The sequence below is a fragment of the Oxyura jamaicensis genome, chromosome 1, assembly GCF_011077185.1.
Source record: "Oxyura jamaicensis isolate SHBP4307 breed ruddy duck chromosome 1, BPBGC_Ojam_1.0, whole genome shotgun sequence".
NCBI classification, from domain to species: domain Eukaryota; kingdom Metazoa; phylum Chordata; class Aves; order Anseriformes; family Anatidae; genus Oxyura; species Oxyura jamaicensis.
The window spans coordinates 12,433,871-12,461,309 of NC_048893.1; the positions used below are offsets into that span (position 1 = coordinate 12,433,871).

General features: G+C 35.5%; 1 protein-coding gene across 1 annotated transcript in view; it reads right to left on the minus strand.

Annotated features, from left to right (window-relative positions):
* Positions 1–1,673: 1,673 nt before the first annotated feature.
* The window catches only part of FBXL13 (F-box and leucine rich repeat protein 13), a 76,522-nt gene continuing 50,756 nt past the window's right edge, over positions 1,674–27,439 (minus strand). The window contains 7 exon segments of the mRNA XM_035341867.1: positions 1,674–2,571; positions 2,574–2,668; positions 9,065–9,228; positions 12,100–12,234; positions 16,975–17,021; positions 17,024–17,054; positions 25,381–25,507. Coding sequence (XP_035197758.1) covers positions 2,516–2,571; positions 2,574–2,668; positions 9,065–9,228; positions 12,100–12,234; positions 16,975–17,021; positions 17,024–17,054; positions 25,381–25,507 — 655 coding nt within the window. The 3' untranslated portion in view covers positions 1,674–2,515.

Sequence of the window (27,439 nt, forward strand, 5' to 3'; positions counted from 1 at the left end):
AAAAACAGCACTTTCAACACCGGGTATTTGAAAATATGAAAATTTTCTTCTAAGGTAATCTGCCCTGCAAGCTCTATTATCTATTTTAAAGAAATATATCTTTCCTATGGGACTTATATTGGTTTATGAATGTGGAGAATTTTCTTCAACCAAATTGTGTATTTTGGATAGGATAGAACCACTTTCAGAGCTGTAATTCTTACTTGTTTTGTGTTTAACTCCTAAGCAGTTTCTGCCTTGTCAATGGGCACTTTCTGTGTCAAACTAGTTCTATGAAATGATGACACCCATTCCATGTTGTCCTGCACCACTTGTGGATGGAATTAGCAAGTCTAGCTCTGTCTACCATTTGTCTACATAGAAGAACTTTAAAAATAAATTCTCAAAAGTGCAACAGGTCTGGATGAGTTCAAGAAAGAACACTCCACCAGCAGGACTTCAGATAAGATTCCATATGAATATTCTCCTAAAATAAAAGCTATTATTGGAAATTATTGGGCTAATTAATTTAATCTGTTTGCTACATTTCCAGTAATTTACTGTCAGCCTTGCGTGAGCAGACTCAAAGCTCTTGGAGGCAGAAAGGCAGAGGAAGGCAAGGGAAGTTTGTGTGCCCTACATGAGAGACCATTGTTTTTATGGAGGATTTTGTGTTACTGTGATACAAATACACAGTAAAATAAATGGAGCTTTTAAAAGCTGTTTATGTAGGGCCTCTTGTAAAAGAAGTACTGAAGTTTGTGTTTTATAACTGAAATGCAGGAATACCTGCCAACTGAGTGGATGGAGAAGAATTTTGAGTGTTGGCTCAGGTTTTAAATTGTATATATGTGTGTATGTACTTTAGATCATAATCAACATAAAATGAACTTCTCCTTTCCTATCAGATTCCAGAAGGGGTAGTTGTCCCTTGCTAATTTTCTGCAGAAGTAAAGGGCAGCATTTTTACTTTAAGGGTGGTAAAAAATTCCACATTGTTTCCCATGGTGTTTACTGTTTGTTTGGATGGGGTGGGCACTGTTGTCTATGGCAAATTATATATATGTTTTAATATGCTAATACATAAAACAGTAATAATGTAATTACTAAAAGCAATATAATTTTACTAGTTACTACTAAAAAAGTATTATACTATTCTTAAAAGATACAAATTTAATAAATGAATAATGGTTTTAGGTTTCCTGATTTTTTTTTTTTGAAAGTATTGCTTCCTGAGCATATTGCTTCCTCAGCATAGCAGCAGACAAAGTGAAAGAAGCACTCCTAAATTTATACTGTATTTGAAAATAAGTGTAGTAGATATTTCACAAAATTGAGTCCATTCAATGGTTCCATGATTCACTCAGAATACAAAGATGGTCAGCCTCAGCAATTAAGGTCTTATTTCTTGGGAGTGCTGCATCAGCTATTTAAAGGAAAACATCGTGAGAAAGCATGTTATTTCCTCCATGTTCAAAATTCAGCAAGCTAATGCATTCGTATTCTAAAATGTGCTGTAATTAAACATCAGGGTAGCCAGTTATTCCCTGCAAGTTTAAATAAGCCATCAGAAAAATGATGCTACCAGTGAAACTACTCTGATTAGATTCCTTCTAAGCTAATAAATGCTGAGACCTCTAAGACTTTTAACATAAAATGCCAAGAATGAGCTGAAGAGGGTTACATGTTTAGAAGTTTCTACTAAAGACATTTGAGTAATGCTTTCTTTTGCTGTAATGAGGTGAAACTATATTTCTAGACAAGGAAAGATTAGTGGGTTATCAGTAATCATGAATTGAAGAGCATATGCCATGTATGCTCATGGCCCATTTAGGGGGGAAACATGTTCTTGCAGCTGGAGAAAAATTAGTCTGTAACACTTTTCTCATTTGTACTCCTTTTCCTTTGAAGCTCCTGGCTTTGTCAGCTGCCAGCTAGCCTGCAGTTCAGATCTGAAAATGTAACCATCAGCTGGCTTAGAGAGGTGAACTTGCAGCCTGAGAGCCCTTTGTAAGAATTAGTGCTCTGGGTGCGCAAGTGACTGTTGAAAAGTAGAACTGTGCTTAAAACTGTGCTTAAATGTGCACGTATAGTTGTATATTAACAAATAGGCAATCACTGTGCTTCATTGTTCAAGAACACCACTTGATGAGTGTGAAATTCTGTGGGAAGTCTGAGTGTTTATGTTCTGGAGAAGACCTTCCTGGCAAATGAGAACCCCAAGCACATGCAAATTTATTTATTGCTTACTCTGCGTGAGATTACAAAAACTTCTCCATATTGAAGATGAAGACAGATTGAACCGACATCTGAAAGTTAGTAACGTCGTTTCAGTGCAGCTATCTTGCTTGAAGGCATACGTGCTCCTGCGAGAAAGGTTCACAATGCATGCTTACTAATTCAATAAACAGTCTTTTATTAAAGAATGATTAATTTTAAGAAAAATACTGTGTTCTTTTCATGCTCTTGTGGAAAATAAATAAATAAAAACCCAACAGCAACACCAGCCTTGTGCTGTAGGTGTTGCACGATTTCTTCATTTTTCATTTTGAAGAGTTTGTTTAGTCAGGCTCTGACGCGTTTTTTGGTGAAGGTGTTACCATCCCTTCCATACCCAAGCCAGGCAGGAGGATCAGCATTGTTATATTCTTGTTTCTCCAATTTGGCTGTATATTTCAAGGCAGCTTGCCTGCAGCAAGAATTTAAAACAATATATATGACAAGAGGAAAAAAAAAATGCAGAGGCTGTTCCTACAAAGCACACTAAAAGCTTCTTTGTCTTAACTAAAGCTCTCAATATTATAAGAGGTGTCGAGGAAACTAGGAAAGATGGTAATTAGTTAGATCAGAGTCACAGAATAAATTGGGTTGGAAAGGGCCTGTGGAGACCTCTTAGCCCTGGTGCTGCACAACCCAGCTCCAACTAGACCAGGTGGGCACGGCTGTGCCAGCTGAGCCCTGAACATCCTCAGGGATGGAGATTGCACAGCCTCTCTGGGATCCGGTTCAAGTGCTTGACCAGCCTACTGATTAAAAAATTGTTTCTTTGTGTGGAATCAGAGTGCTCTGTATGCCAGCTTGTGTCTGTTACCTCTTATCCCAGCAGTGTGCACCTCTGAGAAGAGTCTCACCCTCTCCTCTCTACTGTATCCCCTGGTCCCAGAGTTGCAGGCAGCAGTAAGGCCTCTCCCGCCCCATTGCTTCTCGTGACAACAAACCAATTCTCCCAGGTGCTTATTTCATACCCTGTGCTCCAGCCCTTTGACAGCCTTGGTGGCCCTCATCTGCGTTTGTTCCTACTTGACTGGGGAGCCTGTGATAGCTGATCCAGGAGAGGATCGCTTTCGGGGCCCAAAAGTCCAGCCTGTGCCACATCTCCCTGTCATACTCAGCCAGTAGCTGTTACCCATTTTCCACTACTGTGACCCCTCTGATCTGCCCCAGCATTTTGTGGCCACTGCCCCTTTGCAGTGTTGTTAGAACACAGAAACAACAAACACAGAAACGGGGGAAAATCAGGCCTGTTGAGACAGACCTTAAAAATAAGTTCAAGAGCAACCCTCCCCTCTCCCTCCTTTCCAGGCACCGTGTCTCCCTATCAGCCCAGCAGCTTCCATTGGCTCCCCTGAGCTGAAGAAACTTGACCCATCGCTTGCAGTCTTTTGAAAGCCTGTTTCTTTCCATCACTTCTGCAACTTGGCTCTTGGCCTGCTCCCAGCTGCACAGAGCAGCCGCCCCCCCAGCCTCCCTCCCCTCTGGCTCTTGCCTTGCTGTCTGCAGGCCAGAAAGCTCCCCTGGGCAGAGCACACGCATGTGCTGGCTGGGGAAGAGCCGGCTCCACATCTCCCATCCTCTTCAGGCGACAGCATGGCCTGGTGTGTCACAGCCACTGCATGGTAGTCTTCCTCCCTCCTGAGCTCATACAGTATATGGCATCCAGACAACACTAGGAAAAAAAAGTCCAAATGGAAGTGGTCTGTTATCTGACAGTAATGTCACTACAATATGAGTAATATTATTATTTTTTGCTTTTCCAAAGTGAAAACCATGAAGGTGGTTACAACAGAGCCAGTCATACACAGCTGTCATGCTTACACCACCACAGCAGGAAAGGGGAAGCGGTGAGGCTTGGAAAAGGAGCACAATTAGTGAGGCGGGGAGGCTCCTTTTCAACCACGGCAGGAGATTTTATTTTTTTTAGGTAGAACACTGACACACTGTATTAGCCATATGAACACAAGGCTGGATCTGTTTTTATATTAGGGAGGCCTGTGCCGTTGGGGAATGTGTGCACAAGTTATACGAGCTATAAGCTCTAAGCTATAAAATAAAAATCATCTCATCCAAGTCCAAATTCCTGTTTTTCATGGAAACTAATGTATAGTGCCTGTCTGAAGCATATATAGGGAGAGCTGTTACTATTTTTTTGGAAACTTTCACTGTCCCATGCCTGGAGCTACAGTTGATTAGTTTGCCAGAAACAGCCATTTGTTAATCATCAACACATGGCAAAATGCATTGTTTATTTAAGATATGCTGTACCATGATAGAGCCTGTTTATTTATTTATATGGTATCTTAAATGAGCACACTGATGAATAAAAGCATTTCAGTAACTAATTACAATTATCTTTAGAAGCAAGTATCTGATGGTATAAGTCAGACAAAATTACTGGCCCAAAACCATGGCTTGAGCAATATTGGAATAAGTAATTTAATCCTTACCCAAAATTTCAGTCCCTTTACTGAGAGGGGTTAGCCAGGAAATACAGTTCTGCATCATGGTCTGGCTTCTGAGCTGTTCCAAAATGCAGAAACGTTTGACTAGGTCTCTTATAATTAAAGCAGAGGTTTCGAGGTGATGAGGTGAAGTTACTAAATAAATAAATAAATAAATAATCAAGAATAAAAAGTTTTGGAAAAGAAAACTCTAAACATGGACAAACTGAGAAACGCAGCTAGCAGTTAAAGCCAAAAGCATCCTGCAAGCATCCTGCAGGTTACAAGAAGTGGTAAGATGACATCAAATTTGGAGTATTCCGAGGTTCATGCCAGCTACTGTAGCTGTGCTATTTTAGAGTATACATTTCAAGTGCACATGAAAACTGAAACATGGCAGTTCAGGAGCTTCCGTTTAGCAGTGAAGTTTCTGCCCATGTCACACCTGAAGATCAGTTTACAGTGAGTGAGAAGGAAGTACCATGATATTTTTGGTTGCTGTCTCAGAAGAAAACTTAAGAGTATTCTTAGTACTTTACCAACTCATGTGTAGGCTGTCTTCATTTCTGGTTACATGGATGTTGGACTCCCAAATCCTTCGTGTCTTGAGACATGAATATTAGAAAATATTTGCTCTATCAAGAAAATAGAGTTCTTGCAATCTCCTTTCTAACCAAGAGCAACCATAAGAAACCAAACCAAAACCAAAAATGAGAAACCAAATGTCTAATGTATTTTAGTAATTAAGAATCAATGTCATTTCCATTTAAAAGACAAAAATTGTAAAAGTAATTCTTAATGAATCATTTGTTAACAAAGTACCCATGAGTTTAAAAGAAATGGAACTGGCTTCATATTAGTGCTGACAAAAAGAAAGAAGCATTTACTTCTGCTCTCAAAGAGCAGCTTTTGGTAGAACCAGACTGATGCCCTTTTGGTTAGAAGCTCTGCTTTGGCTAGCAAGGCCTTCTGATGGCAATTTCCAGATTTCCTTGTTCTGATGTCAGTTTTCCTAGGTCATTTTGCACTCAGTAATGTTAATAGAGACATACACATTTCTCAGCTTTTCAGCTACCTTTAACTGGTACTTAGTGTTTTGAAGTTTAATGAGAATGTTACAGTGAAGAGCGATGTTTCTCTGAAGATGTCAATGTGCTGCTTCTTCTCGCAGGATTACTCATAAGTGAATCACAACCGACACAACCTTTTCCTACAGAAGCCACATTTTAAAAAGTGGTGAGTTGGTTTTCCCTTCCTCTAATAGGAGAAATAAATTGCACCAGTATCAGTGCCACAGTTAAATTATCCATGATTCTTTATGTCATTAATTAAAGGCAATTAGCCTCTAGATACAGAAATACGTAACAGGATTGTCAGTCCATAGGCCAATTTTTAAATTTAACTTTTAAATAAATCTGGCACCAGGCTAGTATGCTGGCAAATATAATCTCAAATACGACCTGATACTGGAAAGAATGGACAATTTTTATGCTCCTAACTATTTCCTATGAAGCTGAATTGGACTGAAACTTCAAGAACTTTGTGGTTGCATATGTTTTCTATTTTAATCTAATGGCAAAAATGAAACTTTGAAAAAGTATGTGACAGTACATGAGATATGCCTCAATATTTGCAAGGCTCATTCGATTAAGATGTGTCTGCTAGGACTGGTTAGTGTTTAATAATAAATAGAGGGGAATTCCTTTGGCAAAATGAAGTATACATGATTTATAGATTTTGCTATAAGATAGCAACCTCAAATTAAAAACATTTCTTCTATTGCTAATGTAGAATCAAAGCCAATAGCATGTTTAGTTCTCCAGAGTCATCTCATTTTTTACATTGATATATATATCTTCCATCTCCTTGAATAGGGAACAAAATATCTCTGAAATGTACATTTCATGCCTGTAGTATATAAACTACACCTGAAAACAGCTTTTTCCAATACATTCTGTGAACATCTAAGAATCTGAATAAGGTTTTAGGAGTTAGCTTGAAAACAGAGAATGAGGACCTGTTGTTCATTTTTGTGACAATCTGTTACTTACATTTCATGGATAAAAACGTTCAGGTTGTGAATGAAATACATAGCTTTATAAAAGTACATTGTGACATGTAAGTGACCGCAATGTCATGGCTTTTGATGTCATTATTTAAAACCTGCTGCAATATGATCAACAGCTTAGAATCACTGCCATACTTTACGATGTTTCTGATGCAGTTATTTGGCAGAAAGCAAATGTTTTATCTTCCCAATATTGACTTTGAACTACGATAAAAAAATATTTTTTAGAAAGTGTGACAAATACGGGAGGTAGAATATGTCTGAATCTAACTGTGAACTCCCTTCTATTTTCTGAATTCATTGCATTTAATGGCAGTTGAAAAGCCAACCTGATCTTGACATAGTCAGTGTATTCTGCAGCCTGCCTAGGTCTAGGGAGGCTCTTCAGTTGTGATAGAAAGAACAAGTAAAGAACCTTCTGTACTGAATTATTTTATATGGTTGAGCCACCTGACTCAAATTGCACAGGGTGAGTTTCCTGTCTTTGAACATACAGGGAAAAGGATCAGAGCCTGAGGCTAGCTAGCAAAGAACCAACCACCAAGAAAATCAAGACTGAGAAAGTAAAACTGGTAGTTTTCCTAGTTGTAAAAATCACAAAAAGGGGAAAGATAGCACTGGGTGGAGATGTGTGTTTCAGGGCTGCTTTTTGTTTTGAAAAATCTGTGACTCTCTAGGGCTTTCTTTACAGTAAAAATAACCAGTTGGGAAATTTCTTGGCTGAGTCAGAAGAGTTTAATCAAGATGTTCAGAGACCCCATAGCGTACAGGACTCAGGCAAAGGCACAATCCTGGGTCATCCTGCAAAATTCACACTATTGCAAGTGAGTTTCTGAGAAATCGAGTCAGCTCATTGATCATGGCACACCAAACAAATTGGAACTTGCTCAAATTTTCATTCCTATTATATCTCATTTCTACAGGAAGATATATAAGCAACCAGAGCTCAAAAGGACTGTTTAGTGCTCTAAACAAAGATATAAAGGCACAGAAAAAGCAAGTCAACAACAGTAATCTAGGATTAGAGAAAATCCCTTGAAGCTTAATATGAGAAAAACTGTAAATCAGAAAGTTATTAGGAAGTTAAAAGTATTTTATTTTTTTCAGTATGAAGTGTAGTACATTTAGAATATATATATTTTTTCTATTACTACTGTTGCATACCAATCCTTCAAAACACTTTCCATAGCTAACACATAGCTAGCAATCTAATTAGAAGTAGATGTTTTGAGAAGGAAGTTCTAAAATGACATTAAGAAAACTAAGCCAGAGAGAGAGAAAAAAAAAAAAAAAAAGAGGCCTGACAAGTAAAAAAAAAAAAAAAAAAAAGTAATGACAGCAGAATTGTTAGTGGTGAGACAGAGGGAAATAAACCAAGTAGGGTTTGGAAAGCATGAAGCACATAGAATATCTTTTAAGTTGCTAAGCATTTGCATTAGTTTTGTAGTCTCTGAAGTGACTATTAAACCCTGGAATGATTTAGCAAGGAGTGCTCTATCTACAGTGGTCTTGTAAGCGCTGTAGGAGTGGGATTAGCATTCTCCTGGTGTGGATACTCTCTCTGTATAATCTAATGTACATATTTCTTACTCTTATTGAAGTAATAAAGCTTGATTGAGTTAAATACTCAGAATTGTCAGTCCTCCTTAAACTTTAGCTTTTTTCCAAACAGTTTCAGTAACTGTGGAGCATCTGGCCACTGTGGAGCTCTAGCTGCAAGGTGGCTGCTCTGTTATGCTCTTAAACACAATGGAAGGGTGATGGATCTGCGTCTTGGAGACACAGCTGAAAAATCAATTTCAAATCTGACCTAAATGGACTCCATGGGGAATCAAGAGTACAGGTCCATTTACAACAGTGGGGAAATTGGACTACGTTGTGGTAGGTGACCTGAGTTTTCCAGTTCTAGTATTCTTCGCTTCTACTTTATGAAACTACGCTTATGCTACCTTGACTCATTCGCTGTATCCATGCTATATTTTGAGTGCAGGTCCACATCAATGCTCAGATCTACTTCTGCCCTATACTGACATTGATGCCCTGTGTCTGTATAAACTTCCCTAACAGAACCTTTTGTGCCATAAAGATAGATGGCATCCTTATTTCTCTTCACTTCTGACTGACACTAGAGTATATAGATACTCTATATACAAATAGAGCCATGCAAATCCTAAGGCAGCAATATGGACAGTCCCCAACCTCCCACACCCCCCCATAAAGGAGCAAGATGATGTCAATGAAGACAGGGTTTATGCTTTTGGGTTTAAACCTAAATTAAGATTAGGAAATATCCTCTTGCTTGGTAATATTTCTACAGTACAGCATCTTGAGAATCTGGAGTTGCTTATACCCTTTCCAAAGACATTTCAGTGCTTTGTCTGTAAGATTAATGCAACCTGAGACATCCGAGAAGCGGAGATAAAGGCAGGCTGTGGCCAAGTATTGGATACAAGAATCAGTCATCTGTAAATGAAGCAACAAGGCAAACAGAAGTTAGAAGATTATGGAACAACTGGAACTAAAAAACAGCATAACACACAATTTCAGTGTCTGATTTGTGGGAAAATGATGTTTTAAAATAATCTGGGGAAATAAAGTTTCTGGCACAGCAGAATTCTGAATCTCTGCAAGAAGCTTTACAGGAACTGTCACTTAAATATCAGGAGCACATTAGATATTAGTTAAACATGATTTCAGCACAGTCTAAAGTCCTACGGGATGCTTCTCACCTAATCAGAGTAGTTTAACATTCCCAACATCATGATTTTGCATGTGGCACATGCAAAGGCCTTTAACCTTTCCTGGTATTGCATTGCTCTCACTGAACTATCAGGATGTGTTTAGGGTTTAGTTATACTAATTTTGTATCTCAGTTCCCTGTTACAAATGAGTCTCACAGCAAACCCTTACTAACATTTAGTTGTGTTTGTTTAGCTCTGAAGTAGAGCTGCTTAGTTTCACCTCACAGTTCCATTTTTCTAAAATGATATTCATTGCCATTAATGCTGGCAGATTTATTTTAGAAACACATGAGACACTGAGTCTTCAAAGTACAAAAGCACTCATGCAAGTTATTTAAAAGCTTCACTGACCTTTGCGGGAACAGTCAGGAATAAACTAACACTGTTTAATAGCCTTGTTCAGTCAGGACCAAAAGTCAAGCGGGGAACTGCTAAAGACCTTTAAAAGATACCTGATTAAAATCAGCATGTTTCTGAGCCCAGTGGAGTGGAATGGTGGCAAGAGAAGTGGGTTTCACTTGCACTGGACAGCCAGTCAAATGAGAATGTAGAATCTAAAATGAACAAGGAGGCATGATGAAGCATGAACCTTGGTTTGTGGGACAGAAAAATCCAACTTAGGTATGTTAAGATCCAAAATAGTCTAAAAAATTTATTAAAAGGTGAATAAATAGACTAATATTCCTTCTGAAATAAACAAAATTTGGTGACCGAATTCAGTATTCAGTATCAATGCATATAAGAGAAATCTATGTTCATCACACACCTAAGGCTAATCCCTCCACAGGAGTGAGTTACAGAATTCGCTGTCCATTGAATGGTGTCTTCAGGCATTTGCAGAATGACTTGTACCTATCCTGGGTGGACAGAAACATGGCAGGGAGGCTCACTGCACTTTCCCTGAAGCCAATGAAAATTTATCCAATGAAAATTAATTTGCCCCTGTAGATGTGATTAAAGTGATAAGCTCTTCTAATGTTACAGTAACTTGCACAGCACATGCCCAAACACTCTTTTTGGACATGTATTTCCACATTGTGTTTTCCATGTTCTCTTGCTATGTTTTTTGTTTTAATCCAGTTGTTTTTGTGTTGTTATATATATATATATAGCTGATACTGCACAACATGACCATCAGAAGTATTAACATTTACCCTTTGGAAAAGGTTCGTTCTTAGTTTAATCTCCTGAACATTTTTAAACAGTCTCTCAGTGGAAAATATTTCCTTATGTAGCAGCTGGATCCCCTCAGTTTATACTAGAGTTTGCCAAAGGATTTGAATGACCCACTAGTTTTAACACAGGTGTACCCAGCTCATTTTATGGAGTTGCAAGCTGGATTCAAGTCAAAAGAAAAAATGAAAAAAAAAAAAAAAGAAAAAAAAAACACCTTGTAAGCTTCTGTGTAGGTTTATTTTAAAAAGTCTTGATGTTCTTTTCTGAATATGGTAGTTAACAGATTGGATTTTAACCTTTTAGAGAAAAAGGGGAAGGGGATTATTAGGTCACTGAGTTTAATTCTTGTTCCTATTTAAAGGAATAACAAAATATGATCCAGTTCATTCCCTTCTTAAGAGCCTTCCCTTCTTAACATTACATGATACTTTGCCTCTATCAAAACTATCCCAATTTCCAGCCTAAATGTATCCACTCATATATTATGCTATTTTGTGTGTGTGTGTGTGTGTGTGTGTGTGATATGCCAATAAGGTACAATGGAAAGTGAGGCTTGCAAAAAATACCTAATTTAACTATGTTGTAACCATATACAACTTCTATGATTACTGTTATGAAAAAATAGCTTCTTGATATCTATCAAAAAGCAATGGGTACAGGAGAGTGAGACCCATACATAAAATAATTAATGGTGTACTGTAGGTATCCGTAAGATATAAACTAAGGGCTATCGAAAGACCCAGAGCAACTTTCTTGGCCTACATCCTGGAGAGGGTATACAGCATGTCCATGAGGCATGTAACTGTGGTTCAGCAGCCAGTTTCTCCAGGCTGGATGCTGCTATGAACAGTTTTATTTCTTATGAGCAGTTTTTCATCTCTGATTACAGAGCTTGCATTTATGCCAGCTTTTGAAAATGTATTCTTAGGCATCTAGCTTTTCTTATGCGTTATATTAAGAGGTTTGTCTGAGAGTTGAGCTAGGCAGAGTCTAACAGGTCTGGATTTACCTGGCTTCAGAAACAACAACAAAGCGTGAAAATACTAAGTTACTAAAACAAAGACACTGTTTTTGGAATCACCCGAAACACCAGAAGCTGAGAGAATATCCGCAGGAAGCAGCACTAAAAGCCTTTCTCTCTTCACTCTTCCTGTGACATGAGCTCCTGGAGGGACAGGCTTTTACCTGATCCCATACAGACACTTTTATGTTCTAACTGCAACCATTAGAAGAATGCCAAGTACTTTAAAGAACTCAGAACTTAAGTCGGTTCAACTTAGGCTCTGATTTTTAAGTTAGAAGAGTGCATTGTAGAATTGTGACAAAACATAGACTCCAGCAGGTCAAATTTTTAAATGAAATAAAATGTATTTCTTTGCAAATTACCATCCCAGTTTTTACCTGTGGACGCACATACCTTTGGACAACCAGCTGTGCTGACAGATGTTGGTCTGTGAGAATGAAATGCCAAAGCTTTCACAGTTTTTTCTGTCAGCTGAGGGCAATTGCAGATATGACAATATTCTGGGTGTTTTGTGTCCTTGCAGAACTCCTGAAGAGGCAACAAACAGCTATCATTTTTTGTTAACGTGCCTACTCTATTTTTCTCAATTTACAATACACTTATGTCAATCCTTTGATCCATTTCAGACACTTCAGTTGTTCTATGTACCCTTCATTAGCAGTGAAGTCACTCAGCTGTAGGCTGTGAATTCCACTGGAAAAAGAAGAGCTGCATTAAGAGGCTATTTTCCATTGCTGATGCTGATACATTATACTGTGTGTTCATGAGAATGAAATTCTTCTCCACAGTTCTAATACAGCTCAGTGTGGAAATTTTGCTTCAAGAAATGGCAGATTTGTTAACTCAAGAATAGAACAACCTAAAACAGTACTCCTTCACTTAATGGTGCCAGAATGTGAGTATACCAGAACATTTTGTGGCATTGGCTTCAGTGAGAATCTCTTCTCTTCTATCATTTCCAGCCTAAAACCATGGTAAGTTAACTTAAATTTGTCACTGAGCTGGTCTTCCACATTTTTCTAATCTTGGCCTAAAGCTGACATAAAATGGCATATATTGAAATGAAAGTTCTACCTCTGTAGGTAGATCCTCTATCCTGAGAATCGTTCTCTATAGGAGAAAGAAGGAAATATTTACATTGCAGATTGAAAACAAAAACTGGCTGCTTGAAGCTTTTCAAAAACTTTCTAGAATTAGTCCTGAGGTAAACAGACTAGGGACTACATGGTTAAATACCACGTGTGCATGCACACAGAGATACGTAAATACAATTATTTTTCATTGTGAAAAAGAGTCTATAGTATCGAGACTATGGCCACTCTTTCTTTACATTAAGCACTAAAATATAGTTGATTACTGGTAAATGTTAGCTTTTTGATGCCAAAAGGTATGTGACTGTGTGTGATTTTGTAAGTCTTACATTAACACATGCAAAGAAACTTGAATGAAAGCCTGAAATTTGTTTTACAGACCAACTTTTTAGAAATTTCATCTGTATCATGTTTCTAGCTGTTTTCTATTTATTTATTTATTTTCCTACCAATATAGCTCTACCAAGGAAGTTCTTCATGGATTTTGGGTTCTTGCTTTATATCACAAAATATTTTAATGTGAATGTTTTAATGTAGGACTGGCTAGAGTGAACAATTCAGAATTTATAAAAATTGGCTTTTGTACCCCTCCTATTTTAATGCTAGCTTTACAGAGTGTTAACAACAACACAGAAATATTCTAAACCAAAAAAATGTTTTGTTTTGTTTTGTTTTGTTTTTTTCCTTTTTTTCCTTTTTTTTCTCTGTGTAATTGAAATTGAAATACCTTCAGAATTAACCTCAGACATGATGACTTAATCACTACATTCTCAGCTAGGGTATGCAGCACAAGCTGAAGCCAAGATTTCAATGCCTGGGAGATATGTTTATCTTGTATTTACTGGCATAGTTAGTCTACATACATATCTAAAGCATCCTTCAAAGTTAGGTTCTGAATTTGCTCTTAAGTGCTGTTTGCAAATAATGTGGGAGTAGACTTTAAGTTATATTTCACAATCAAAGGAAATGGTGTTTTGTTTGCTATGATGAAAATACCCGAGATCTCCAGAAAAGCTGGTGATGACACAAAATGTTTGCAAAACATTTGGACACAACAAAAAATTGAAGAGTATAAGAAGGAAATATGATTTTGATTTGCACAATTTTAATTCTTCTTAAATATGACCTGAAGGCACATAAGCATCAATGAAAATATGAAACATAAAATTGCTGCTCATAAAGTGAGCATTGTCTGAGCTATGAATGGGATCCTATTTACTAAATACTTGATCACATAATCATTTACATACTCCTATAATGCCTGCACACAAGTAAATGAATTAACAGTGTAAGATCATTGTTATTTTTGCTAGTTACAGCTTTCTACATTTTACCTTAACTGTGTTATTAAAGACCTCTTAATATTCATTTTCTTTTCATATAATTTAAGTGTTCTTAATATAATCAAAGAATAACTAAGATGTGCAGCATACAATGGGGCAACTCTCTACAGATTTTTCCATTAACTCATATCCTTTGATTTCACCTTTAAAGATGGACTTACCATTTTGTTTTGAGTTACTTTCTTATCTCTTCTTCCTTCTGCCCTCCCTAGATCCATGACTACATGGTTTCTCCTACATCTTCGTGTACTTGCTTCTGATTCGTTCTTCATCAGAAAGTTCATATTTGTATTGCAGTTACAGAAAGTGTAAACGATTCTTTTTCACATTCTTTTTTTACTTAATGTAGTGAGACACTTACTGAAATAGCTTCTTAGGGATAAGCATAGTGCGATGTAGAAGTGAATGTTCTCCTCTGAAAGGAGCAGTGCTGGCTCTGCACCGACTTTCAGTGAGATACACAAGATGTACATACTTGGTCATGGTTTTGTGGGAACAAAACCATGGAACTTTACACTCATGAAAGGCCAGTCAGAATTATTCCTAAAGAAGCAAATTCTAATGGTCTGACATACACATTGGGTAAGAAGATTCAATCCAGATGCATCCCTTGTGGTGCAGCAACAACTGACTCATTCTTATAATATATAGCTATAAAATGATGGATGTTGGAGCTTTATAATGGAAAAAATGTAGAGACTGAAGACTGGGATTACATGATGGTGGTGCCTGTACCTGCAGCCTGACAATTTGAAAGTGTTTGTGGGCATAAAATTGATGCTGCTAAACAACATGATTTAAGCATTTCTCTCACATGTGGTTAGGAGCAATTCTCAGTTACAGAAAAAAAAACAGGATGTAAATACTATAATCTCTCTTCTTCTCAGCAAAATAGATAGTTCTTTTTTTTTTTTTTTTCCACTGTAAAATTATCAACTAATGTTTATTATATTGTTCTTAAACACTAAGCAGTAAATCAATGCAATTGTTTTGAAGCTGTCAAATCTCCATAAGGATGTAGATAAACTTCAAGCATATACACAACCTGTGATAAGGAACAACACATTTTGGAGACAGTTGTCTCCTTTTCTTCATCGGAATCTTCAAACTACATTCACTTCATGCCCCTTAGATAACATACGGAAGTAAACAGCAAAAAGTTGACCCCTATTCACCCTTTTCATGCCATTTGCGATTGTACAGATCTCAAGCATATTCCCTCAGCCATCCCCTTTCCAGACCGCAGGTTCCTTGCTTACTGATTTGCTCCTTTTAAGGAAAGTGTTCCATACATCTGATCATCCCTCCTGCCCCCTCTGAGTCTCTTCCAGTCTCCAGTGCGATGTTTTACCCATAAAAAGAATTCCAGTAACACAGAATAACCGATTTTAGCAAAACAAGTTAATGAATACTAATAAATCAGAATTTAGTATGTAGTTACTGCTGTGATGATAGTATAAGGAAGATAAATATTTGGATGGCAAATCTCATTGTTGACTAATTAAAAAAAAGCAAGTCCATAAATCTGAAATACAAAATAATTTAAAAGCATTGTAAATGGAGTTCAAATACTGTATTAATATTAATATTTCTATGAAATTGCTGATAATTCAGAAGAGTTATTTTATCTGTGTAACTTCAAAACTTATCATTGACATAAAAAATTGCCTTTGCTGAAACTTCAATTTTTAGGTTGTCTTTTTACAAATTAATTAATTTCCTGTGTGATAACTTCTGAAAGATTATTGTCCCTGGAAAACTTCTAAGTTTATAGGCTAACGTTAAGGTCAGAACAGTAACCAATACATATGTTAACCATTTAAAAATAATAAATAAATAAATAAATAAACAATGTCTGGCTCTGTATGGTCAAAATCCAATATTTATTTTTTTAAAACCAACATATATAATAATCAAAAGAAAAACCGTGGGGAAAAAAAAAAAAAAAGAAGTTTAGTGAGATTCAACAGACATTCTGCTGTGAGTATGAGGTCTTTAGAATAAGAAGTCAGTATTTCAAATATCTATCTGAAAATACATGTAGTCTAATTTTAAGTAGATTAGTTTCATCATTGCACATGAACAAATTATGCAGTTGATGTTTTCATAGGACATTTTAAAAGTTGAAAAGTGGTTGTGTTTTCTTTTAATAACACAGTGTAATTAGTGTTCTACAAAATAGCTAAGAAATCTGTTCAATCTGGATGAGATGCATATGCTTTTCTTATTGAAATATAAGTTGTTATTTCTAAGGATTTATGATGGTAAGAAATATACTTTTAGAGTTACATTGAGACATATATTTTTGTCACTAAGAGACAATTGTATGTAGCAATGGACCAGCAGCACATGAAGAACCACATAACAGGCTTAATGAAATTTATCTATTCCACTGAGCTAGTCATACTAAGTTAAGTAAGCACGGCATTCAACTAATGGCAAACTAATAACGCAGTAATACCTGAAAGCTCCCACTAGCAGTGAGAAAAGTATGTTCTAAACAGAAATTTGTGAAGGATTTTTAGAGCAAGGATGAAAGAATAGTGCCAGCAATTTAGACTGTAATTTGCACAGTACAATTCAGTAGAAAGGCTTACATATGATCAATTTCATTCAGTGCAGAGGGCAGAATTTGAGATTCATTATAATTTACAAAAGGAATGAAAAAAAATGGAAGGAATAAGAAGGGGAAAATAATTTCTAACAGTGAAAGTGTAGAACGTTGCAATTAAGAATGAATGATGTAAAGAGTAAAATATTATCTGGTTTGGACATGGTTAAATTGACAAAATAGAGAGGTTTCCAGGAAACACCAAGAAAAGAAATTGTCTTACCTGAATCCCAGTATCACTGACATTTTTGCATTCTGATAAAGTTAATTTATTTTCCCATGTCAGCCAAGGGCTCTCAAACCCTAAAAAAAAATCCAGAAAAAAATAACCTTAAAAATCAATATATGCAATTATATGTAATTACATTTAATATCCTAAGATGGTCAAAAATATCCAAGGTTTTATGTTAAACCTTCTCCTTAAGAATTACAGTATATTTTAAGAAACAAAAATAATAACTCTGTAGAATATTCTCACAGAACATTATCTACTTTTTACAAAGAAAAACAAGAATTGGAGATATTATACAAATGAGCTATCCAAAGTCACTCACTGAAATCCTTGTGGGAAATATAGTCTGGATTTCTCACCTCCACCAAATGCTTCATTATATGACCCTTCTCAGATATTCAAAATAACTTTCTTATTGGTTGCATTTTTTTAAATCAAACTAGAAATAATTGTCATTGTTGTCTAGTTAAGCTCTGATTCTGAAGTGTTTCTTAAAAGGACTTTCCTTCATTCATTAGAATACAACAGAATAGCAGGACTTATTTTATCCACCTCTATCCATAAGACCCTATAAATGCTAGGCTCTTATGTACATCCTACTCTTCAGCAGAATGCATGTAGTTTACCCTCCTATTTTTTCTTGACATATGTACAAGAGTTAGGAATTCATTGTAGAAAAAATTCAATGGCAAAAGCAAAAAATTACATTTGTTTTTAACCCGTTCAGAAAGAAAGAAACTGGAGAAAAGTAGTGTCTTAGAATTGCTGCCTTGGAATTTTCTTATCAGTGAAAGTCTTATGACTAAAGCTATACCTACAACTACAACTTCTAACTACAACAATACAATACTTGAGATGTTCGAGTCACGCTGGTAGATACATTCTACTTTAGAAGAAAAACAAACAAACAAACAAACAAACAAACAAAAACATACTCGGGACAATAGGGAGGTGAAAACTTTGGAAAATTCCTATTTTAAGTGTGCAAAAGGATCAGAAGATGCTTTGCCTTTTTTACTGGTTGTACCCCAGGAAACAGAATCATGTTCTTATCTTATCAACTTTAATTTGAAGGAGAAATAAATGTTAATTTTGTAAAATGTGTTTTGATATTCACAGCATAGTAGTTGTGTGCTCCATATCATTAAACAAACTTTTCTTCATGAAAAACAGAGTTATCACTTCATTCCATGTGGTTAATAAATTATCTACAATTAAGTAGTGAACAGCACTGCACAGAGAGGAAATACCATACTGACAAAATAAGCTCATTTAAGTAGTGTCTGGAATCCAGATGTGGACACTGTAATGATAATGCTGGGAGAGTGCGGCTGGAGTTCAAATTTTGCAAATTCCTAAAACCTCACAGGCTGAATAAAAACAGAAAACAGAACAATTAGAAAGATTTTCAATCCTAGCTGCTTAAGAAAACATAAATTTGCATATTTTTTTTTCTCAGCAGACACAGTTATATGCTGACCATTACTTACAACAGTAAGTAATTCTACAGATTTTCTACAGATTGAAATTCTACAGATTTCAAATTTTTGTTGACCAGAACACTCCTATTCAAGAAAACAAATAATTGTCTACCTAATCCTCAAAAGTGTTCATGTCAGAACATGAATTCCTTACAGAAGAGACTGATAGTGATAAGGTCAACCTTTAGGACATCATTTTTTCATCAATTTCTCTTTACTTAAAAATGGTACAACTTTATGGTACCTAGTAATGACTTTTTTTTTTTTTTTTTTTTTTTTTTTTTTTTTTTACATGGTAACTAACACTGCTGTTACTTCAAAGCTAATCTAAGCTAATTAGCTAATTTAAAGTTAATCAAAGCTAATCTATAATGATTTTATGTGACTATACAGACACTGTGTCAGTTATTTTTCAATAAAAATCAAAGTCTCCTTTAAAGTGTTTCATTAATAACCAGATTTGAGAAGGTGAAGACTAAAGACATGGAATACAAGGAATGTCATTAGGAACTGTCAATCACACATAAAAACTATGAAACTTTGATGTTTCCAAAAATAAACCTCAAGCAAGTTAAATGCAGGAAGTCTATATGAATTTTTTAACTATTAGTTTTTAATTTAACATATATATAAAGTAGCCAATTATCACTACTTTTGTTAGAATTCCTGTTTTATTCAGTAGTATTCCCTGATAAACAACATTAGGGATTCCCATCTGGGTTACTGACCTATTTCTTAGACATATCTTCTATACTAAGCCTCCAGATATTTTTAAAGGATATGTCAGGAACTATGATAGTATCATCAGAACCCCTGGAAACATATACTAGCAAAACAGACACTACACAGCATACAGACTATGACACCTACTCTATAAGTTTTCAAAACATCTTTCTTCTTTAACATAAAGAAATCTCCCATGTATCTTGGATAAATCTTCTGTTGCCATAGCGAAAGGGAAGACTTTGTCTTGCATGTCTGTATAGCATGTTTATTACTGTCTCCATTTAAAAAACAACTTTAAAAGAAACAATTTATTCTTCCCCAGCAGCTGTTTTTTTTATGCAACTGAATTTTACAATTTTGTTCTGTTTAAATGTTTTGGTCAGTTAATTCATTATGTGAGGCCTACAGACATTTGCAGAGCATCTTTTATTATTATTTCACCACAGTTTTTGGAGATAAGAAAATAAGAATCTACCGTACCAGATGGTGAGGGTCTTCACTTGCTAAAGACAAAAGTCATCAGAGGCTGTGGCATACAAAAAAAGCAATTATTTTTTATATTTGCAAACTGCAACCCTATGCCTTTCAGCTGCAGACTGCAATGAACGTATTGTCTCTTACTAACTTGTGCTACATTATTTTCAGCTTCCGAGATTTCCATTCACGCATCTCTTGGTAACCCTAAAGGTCAGCATCTGTAAAGTATCTATGTCTTTATGTTCCAGAGATACACAGATGTCTCTTCCTAGTCATACCCCAAATCAAACAGACTGACCTCAAATTGACTCCAGTCCTGGAAGACAGCTCTTCTTAAGAGGTAGCTCCCACCTTCCATTTGCGAGACATTTTGAAATGACTCCAGTCATCTGCTAAAAGTCTTAGATTTCTGCACAAAGTAGCCACAGTCTACCAATTTCATGCATCAAACACTGAGTAGAAGATGAGAATATCTTACATATCTTACTGTATCGTTTCTCTAATAATATATATGTGGGAGAACAATGCTCAGTTTCAGATAGCAAACACTGTCTGGAAAATTGCTAAGTTCTTAAGTAAATGTAGCTATACCATTTCCAATACCTGAGCTAATATAAAAGTGGGTCAGACCTATTTACAGGAACTGTAAAGACATTTTTAAGTGCAGTGCAGAAATCTGTCTGTACTACTGTGTGTATAACGCGTTCCATAAAGCTTAATTTCTGTATCTAAACCCACTTGTAGCTAGACCAAACCAAAACTTATGAAAAAAAGTTGCCAGTGTTTCTTGATACTAAGTCCAGACAACAGGGCTTCTACTGTAGCAAACTATCCTGTAAAACCACTGAGCCCATTTTTCAAGTTTGCTGGGTACCTTTAATTCCTACTGATTTTTGTTGGGAGTCAAGGTGTTAGCACATCTGGCACTGATTGCAGTGACTCTCTGTGCTAGTGTTTCCTATTTCTACACAGAATTGTGTTCCGAAGTCTTCAGGCCAAATCCTCTTTCCCTAATCCCCCAAGAAAACCGGACTGCTAACATCTGAATCTGGAGCTTGCACGAATATGTTAACAAGTCCTTCTCCCTGCCTTGGGGATGTGTTTTGTCACTTCCTTCCCTTTGGAAATCAAACACAGCTAATTCATTTGCAGTCTGTTGCTGCTTATAGCTATCAGCCCTGGTAATATTTTTTTCTCTTAAGCTTTGCAGGGCTCTTCGACTAATTTTTTAATAGACCAACATGTAAAGACAGGCTATAGCTTCAAGACACCATAAATCCAGAATCCCACTGAGAGTGTAAAAAAATACCTAACTGTGTAAAGCCAAAATTATTTTTTCCCCGTGATCTGTTTAGAATCTTATTATTGAAATATTAGATATTTATATTACAGCCTGGCCTTCAGGACCAGCCAGGATCTGAAAATCATTAAGTACAAACACATAAGAAAAGAAAACAGAACCAATTACTTATGTATTATCCCCAAATTTAAAGAGCAATTTTGGACTCATAAAAAGAATTTGTGACTGATGACTTGACTTGGTATCAAACACGATTCTCTGACATGCCAGTCAGAGGAGAGACTGGGACCTTAGGTTCATTGCAAGACAGACTTCATGCATAACAGCCATTGAAGAAGAAACTGTGACAGAAAACTCCTTCTGACACTTCATATTTCCTTTTAATCTTTGATTTTAGTGTACCAGAGTTCTTTCCATTTTTAAATTGTTTTAACCATTTTTTTAGTATATATTTCAGGCTATTTTTCTCTCTCTCCTTATTGCATGCTAATACTTAGCATCCACTGATGCTAAGTTTCCCTGAGACTGTGTCAGGGCATATACTGGTTTTGTTGTTGGATGTTATATATATATATATTTCAGGAGTCAACTGATTTACTTCAAGAATTCCCTTTTTATTCTTAGGCTTTTTCTGACTGTCTAAATCCTGTTTGGCTTAAGCCATTTTCTTCAAATGTCCCAGTACTTCTATATTTATTTTTTTTTTATGTCCCCAGTAGATGGGTGGTCCAGGCCATGTGCATTAGCAGCTTGTGTCAGGTTGAGGAGGAATGCTACGCAGCTGCACGCTTTCAGACTCTCAGACTTGGAGCAAAGCTGCCAAAGCTGTATCATATAGAACATCAGAGAAGGTTTAAGACATTTTATTAAAAATATGGAGAGCATGAGAACAAATCTTATACGCTTCTCTAATTCATGGAAGCATTTCCACTTGGACTGCTTTTATATGAAAGACAAATAGGTTTTGGCCCTAAATGCCAGTGTTTCCATCTCAGTAATAGAAGCATAAGCACCTTGCATATATTGTAAATAACGTAAATAGAAAATCTAGATGAATAGAATGTAGTAGAATATCTACAATATCCAAGATGATTTGTGATTAGTGTATCATCTGTGCTTTCATGAAAAAGTTCACAATACTAACAATTTGAAACCAAGAAATCTATGGTCCATATTCTAGGGTGCCTAGGAGAGTAAGAGGTAAGAGAAAACTAAGTGAGATGGAAGGCTAGCTAGGAAAAAAAAAAAAATCACAAAGAGTTTAAAGTTTTTTTTTTTTTTTTTTTTTCAAAGAACTGTACATTTTTGCACTGTCGTTGTGTTGTTTGGTGTCATTTATTTTTTAATCTATAACTACGCTTGCAAATCATTTCATTGCTAAGTCTCTCTTTTGAGGTGTTCATGACTCTAAGAAACCTATTTCTAGTACAAGAATGACAAAGACAGAACAACCTTGTCCTTCCCACCACTAAAAAAAGGTTCTGAGACGTAGAAATATCACTGTTATTTTAAAAACAATTTTGAATGAAGAAGGAAATATTTTCAGAAATGTAAGAAGGTAAATACAACTGAGAATTATATATAGACTGTATATGTATTCACATGTTATTATTTTACTGATATTCTTTAAAGGAAAACCTATATGGAAGGATGATGGCTTATGCTTGCATGAAATGTTTATTATCTGCATATCAGGAGGACAGGAGAAACATAATGCTAATTTTGACATCCCGCCAAGAGAAAACAAGAGAAATGAAGATGAGGTTTCACTTTTTTTAAAAGAAGAGCAGGTATGGTGAGGCAATACTGCAGGAACTGCTCAGCAGTGCTCAGGAAATGCCCTAACAACAGCTGAGAAAGATGCAAATCAGATGCTTCCTTTTTAGTATCATAATGTACATAATGTATCATCTTGTAAAAGAAATAATGGTTTTCTTTAAAGGGTTTTCTTTCTTTGAAGAGGGCATGCTAAAATAACAGAGTGAATAAATTAATACTTTAGATGGAATTGTGTTTTATTTTACTAAATGTTGAGTGTTATATATGAATATATATTATATATAATAGGATTATATAATCAAAGCCCTAGTGAGAAAAGGAGAGCAAAGTCTTTGGGATGCCACCAGTCCTTCACATTCATGAAGCTGCTATCCTCTTCATTGGTTGATACTTGCTTTCATTAATGAATGGTCTTTGACTTAGCAAGACATTTAAGCATGTGATTAAATTACTTGCTTATCCTAGGTTATGTTTAGAAGTTTGCCTAGACGTTGTTTCTGCATTCATTACTCTCTGTGCATAACTTCCTATACAATACTGAAATCTGAATACGTGCAGTGATTATTTTTATTCATTTTTCAGTCTTTCTATTGACTATTATTTTCAGGACAAGTATAGTAAATTTCTACAAACATGAGAGAGATTATCAATGTATTTCTTATTAGCATTATGTTTTATTATTACTTTGAGTCTACAAAGAGTCTATAGTGTTTCTCTGTGCTAACAAGTTCTCTTGTCAGGTACAATTCTAAGGGTCAATATATTTCTTCCACATGCAAAAAAAAAAATCCCTAAGTGAAAGACAGGCTTCCACAGGGACATTTCTCTTATTGGCACCAGAGAAACTACAAAAGAGGAAGGCAACAGCAACAGAAGAAAACAAACTCAATTTTGATTAAGATCTTAAGTAAGGCAGTTATACAAGAGGTACGAATCTGTTAGAAAATCTGAATACTGTATCTTTTCTCCCCTATCCTCCCCCTAAGTATATATCATCCTTATTACAGTAAATTCTGCTCTATTTAGATGGGCAGAATGATTTTACCATCATTTGAAAAACTAAACTCTTGTGTAGTGCAGATTTATGTTGCATATTCTACACCTTTCACAAACCTAGACACCAAAAACAAGAGATCTGCTGTGCAGGCTACAAGAAAGAATATGAAACTTAAAATTTCTCTTTATTAGCATACAAATAGTAGCTTTTTACAAAGCAGATTGTAAGATCTTTTTTTTCATCAAATCATGTTTTAAGATTAGAAGATCTATTTAATTTAAGATTTAAGATAATAAGATTTAATTTTTTAAATGTTTAAATATTATGCAATTAGAAAAGGCATGAGTACCATACACTTAAAGAAAGCAAACAGTGAGAACTATACCAGTTTTCTAGCATTCAGATCAGAAATTACAGGAATGATAAATGGTCAATTTCCAAGTGAGTTTATCTGTCTTGTGGGAAGGAGGAAACAGAGTGTCTTAAAAATGCAGTGTAAGCAGAACAGCTTGGATTAGTGCCGAGGACAAGGGTTGTGCTATGTGAAAATTAGAGCAATACAGCACTGTAGAAGAATAATTGTGACAGGCAAAGAGAAAGAAAACATTTATGTTGAAACACTGTTGGGACTGTAATTCTAGGAATTATAAATTTCATTCAGATATAATATTGTGATATTTAAAATAACAATATTAAATTAAATCTCCATGGATTTCCCAGCCCTCTTTACTTGACTTAATATTGTATTGTATTGTATTGTATTTTTAGGTCTCCATATAGGATAAAAGTATTTTAATTACTTTTGCACAAACTCTGTGTTAGAATCAAGCAATAAGGTTCTTGGTCAGAATTCTTCTTGAACAGCAACTGAGTGAATATTCTTTATAGTAACAGTTTTCATCATGATGTTTCTACTAGATTTCTGTGTTCAGTGAAGAGTTTGCCCTAAAAGTAAAAGTAACAGCTAGAACTGGCTCTAAAACCTACCCAGGAGGCAGGACCTGCCAAGAACATCTTATGTGGAGGCCTGCTATGTTTAACCTGGCTCCAACACTTACTATGTTGCTTTCCAGAGTCTTAGCAACTTGACAGTTTGAAGATACCTTGTTAGTAATTCTTTCACTAGCAATTATTTTCTGGACCACAGTGTAGATCAGTGTCTCTGTTAGAGCTAACATTTTTCACCGTAAATCCATTTAAAGGAAATTTAACTTTTACAAATTCAATATTTAAAAATACCATTTTTTCATTTTTCCTTAGGCCTAATAATACTGGAGAAAAAAAATAAAAATAAAAATAAAAATAAATCTGCTTAATGTTTTTTACAGATCAGCTTCAGAGACACCCAACCTCCTCTTTTTGACAGTTTCAGTTTCTCTCTTTCAAATGTGAGAACTGTCCTGTGTGAGAATTAACTTTTATTGGGTAGTGCCTATATATTGGCAAATATTGTATTACACAGTTCTGAAATTTGTTTTAATAATATTGCAACTCCACTGCTTCTTATCCATGCAGATTAAATTAATGGATTTTACTGTGGTTTTTTTCTGAAAGCTTAAATAGATAGCAAACACATTGTTTATTTAATTATATATTATATATATATATACTTATATATAATTATTACATGTATATACCATATCTGAGATGTTGGCTGCAGAGGTATCAATGGACGTCAGCTAAGACATATTTCCCAAAGCTTCAATTCCAGCATCAGTAACATTTTCACAGTGATGTAGATTAAGATAGGCCAGTTGATGACATCTAAATTAGAGAATAATAATTTAAATAATAATAAATAAAAAAAAGAATAAATGAATAAGAAAAACAGAAATGGCTTTTCACTTCTGTTACAGAAATGTAGTATAACAAGTACATTTTTCTAATAATCCTTGCCAAGTTTTTTGTTTGTTTGTTTGTTTTTCAGGGGGCCTACAAAAATAAACTCTCTAGACCCATGGGATTATATCAGACTTTTGATATATGGTTTATGTAGGCACTTCCAGAGACTACACTCATAACATTTTGCATTCCAAAGGTTTCAAGCCATGAACATCAACCAAATTAAATGAAAATATGGAAAGCAAGGAGCTATATTACAAATTTATATATACATTAATGAGTTTGATGCTTGACTTTTCCCCATCTCCAAATCTCTCATATCTTGCACAGGAACATCAAAGTTCACTGCAACTACAGAATTCAGTACTCTATGGCTGTACCCACACCCACTTACAACAATGCAAATAATAGTACAAAGCAAACATAGACGTTGCTAGGATCTGCAAATCAGTACTCACTGAGCGTACAAGCATGACTGAATTTTACCTCCTAAATAAGCACAGTGCATTGTGTGTTCTTATAAGCAAAACAGAAGACCTAAGAAATGATTGCAAATAATGGTTGCATCTACGTTCAGAGCCCTAGGGGTAACACTCCATCAATAAAACAGTGAAGGCATTCCCTAACTTACCAGCAAGCATGCTATGACTATTTACCACTAATGTTATGAAAGCATACCAAGGGGCCTGCTGAGATATCTAGTAATGAGTGGAAAGTCTGACTCTGATCTTCTCTTGAGCTTTAAAATTTGTAGTTTGATTGCCAATACCAATACTCCTTCTGTGGAACGGGGAACAAAGAGGTTTAGCAATTGAGTGCTTTTTGTTTGTGCAGGCATTAGTATTTATTGAGTTTTCAAAAATGTGACTTAAATGTTGTTTTGTCACTGACAACAACCACTTAAGCACTTTTTCCCCCCTAGAATTAAGACTTCTCAGGTTTCCATATTTATATTGATGATTTCCCCTTTGTTTAAGTGGCTGTACACCTCCATCACTGATTTTAAAAAAGAAATGTAGGCAATATTCATAGAATGTATTTCTCCTGTTCTACGCAATTCAACATTTAAATTCAGCAGCCTATATTGTATTTAAACAGAAATGAACACTGATTTTTTTAAATACCTTTTTAAGCCCCCAAAATGTTAGAATAATTAATGGTTTGATTAGAAGACGCTACTCTTTGTAACTGCTAAACTGCTAAACTGCTAAAAAACAGAACTTTCTGAGAAAAAGTCTGTTGGAGATCATGAGAACTTCCATCAGTTCCATCTCTCAGATATGAAAGCATCTCAAAAGACAGAGCTTGGAAAACATATCTAGATAGCAAAACCTGTTTAAACATTTCAGAGTAATATTTGTTATTGATATTATTTGGTATTAATATATACATCTTTTAATTTAATTAAATAAAATTATTTAAAGGAGAAATGGTCTTCCAGCACAGAAGCAAAACATAGGGGTAGTACATGTATATGTATGTAGTAGCTGTTCTGTGTATGTGCACTGACCGAAGAGTTAACTTCAACTATTTCTTGAATTATTTCACTTAATCAATTGCATGTCACACACACAACTCTCTAACTCATAATATACTAAAAGGTTATTAACAGTAGGTAAATGGAAAATCTTTCAGCCAACCTGGGAGGCTTGGATGGTTGACTACAACTTGGGTAAGTGTTCAATACAGCTCATATCTTTGACACGTTTAACATTACTTGTACAATTACCTTTCCAATTCATTCACAATATTTCAGAGAATCACAGAATGTCCTGAGTTGGAGTGGACCCACAAGGATCATCGACTCCTGGATCCCCAGAGGACCACCCAAAAATCAGACCATGTGTCTGAGAG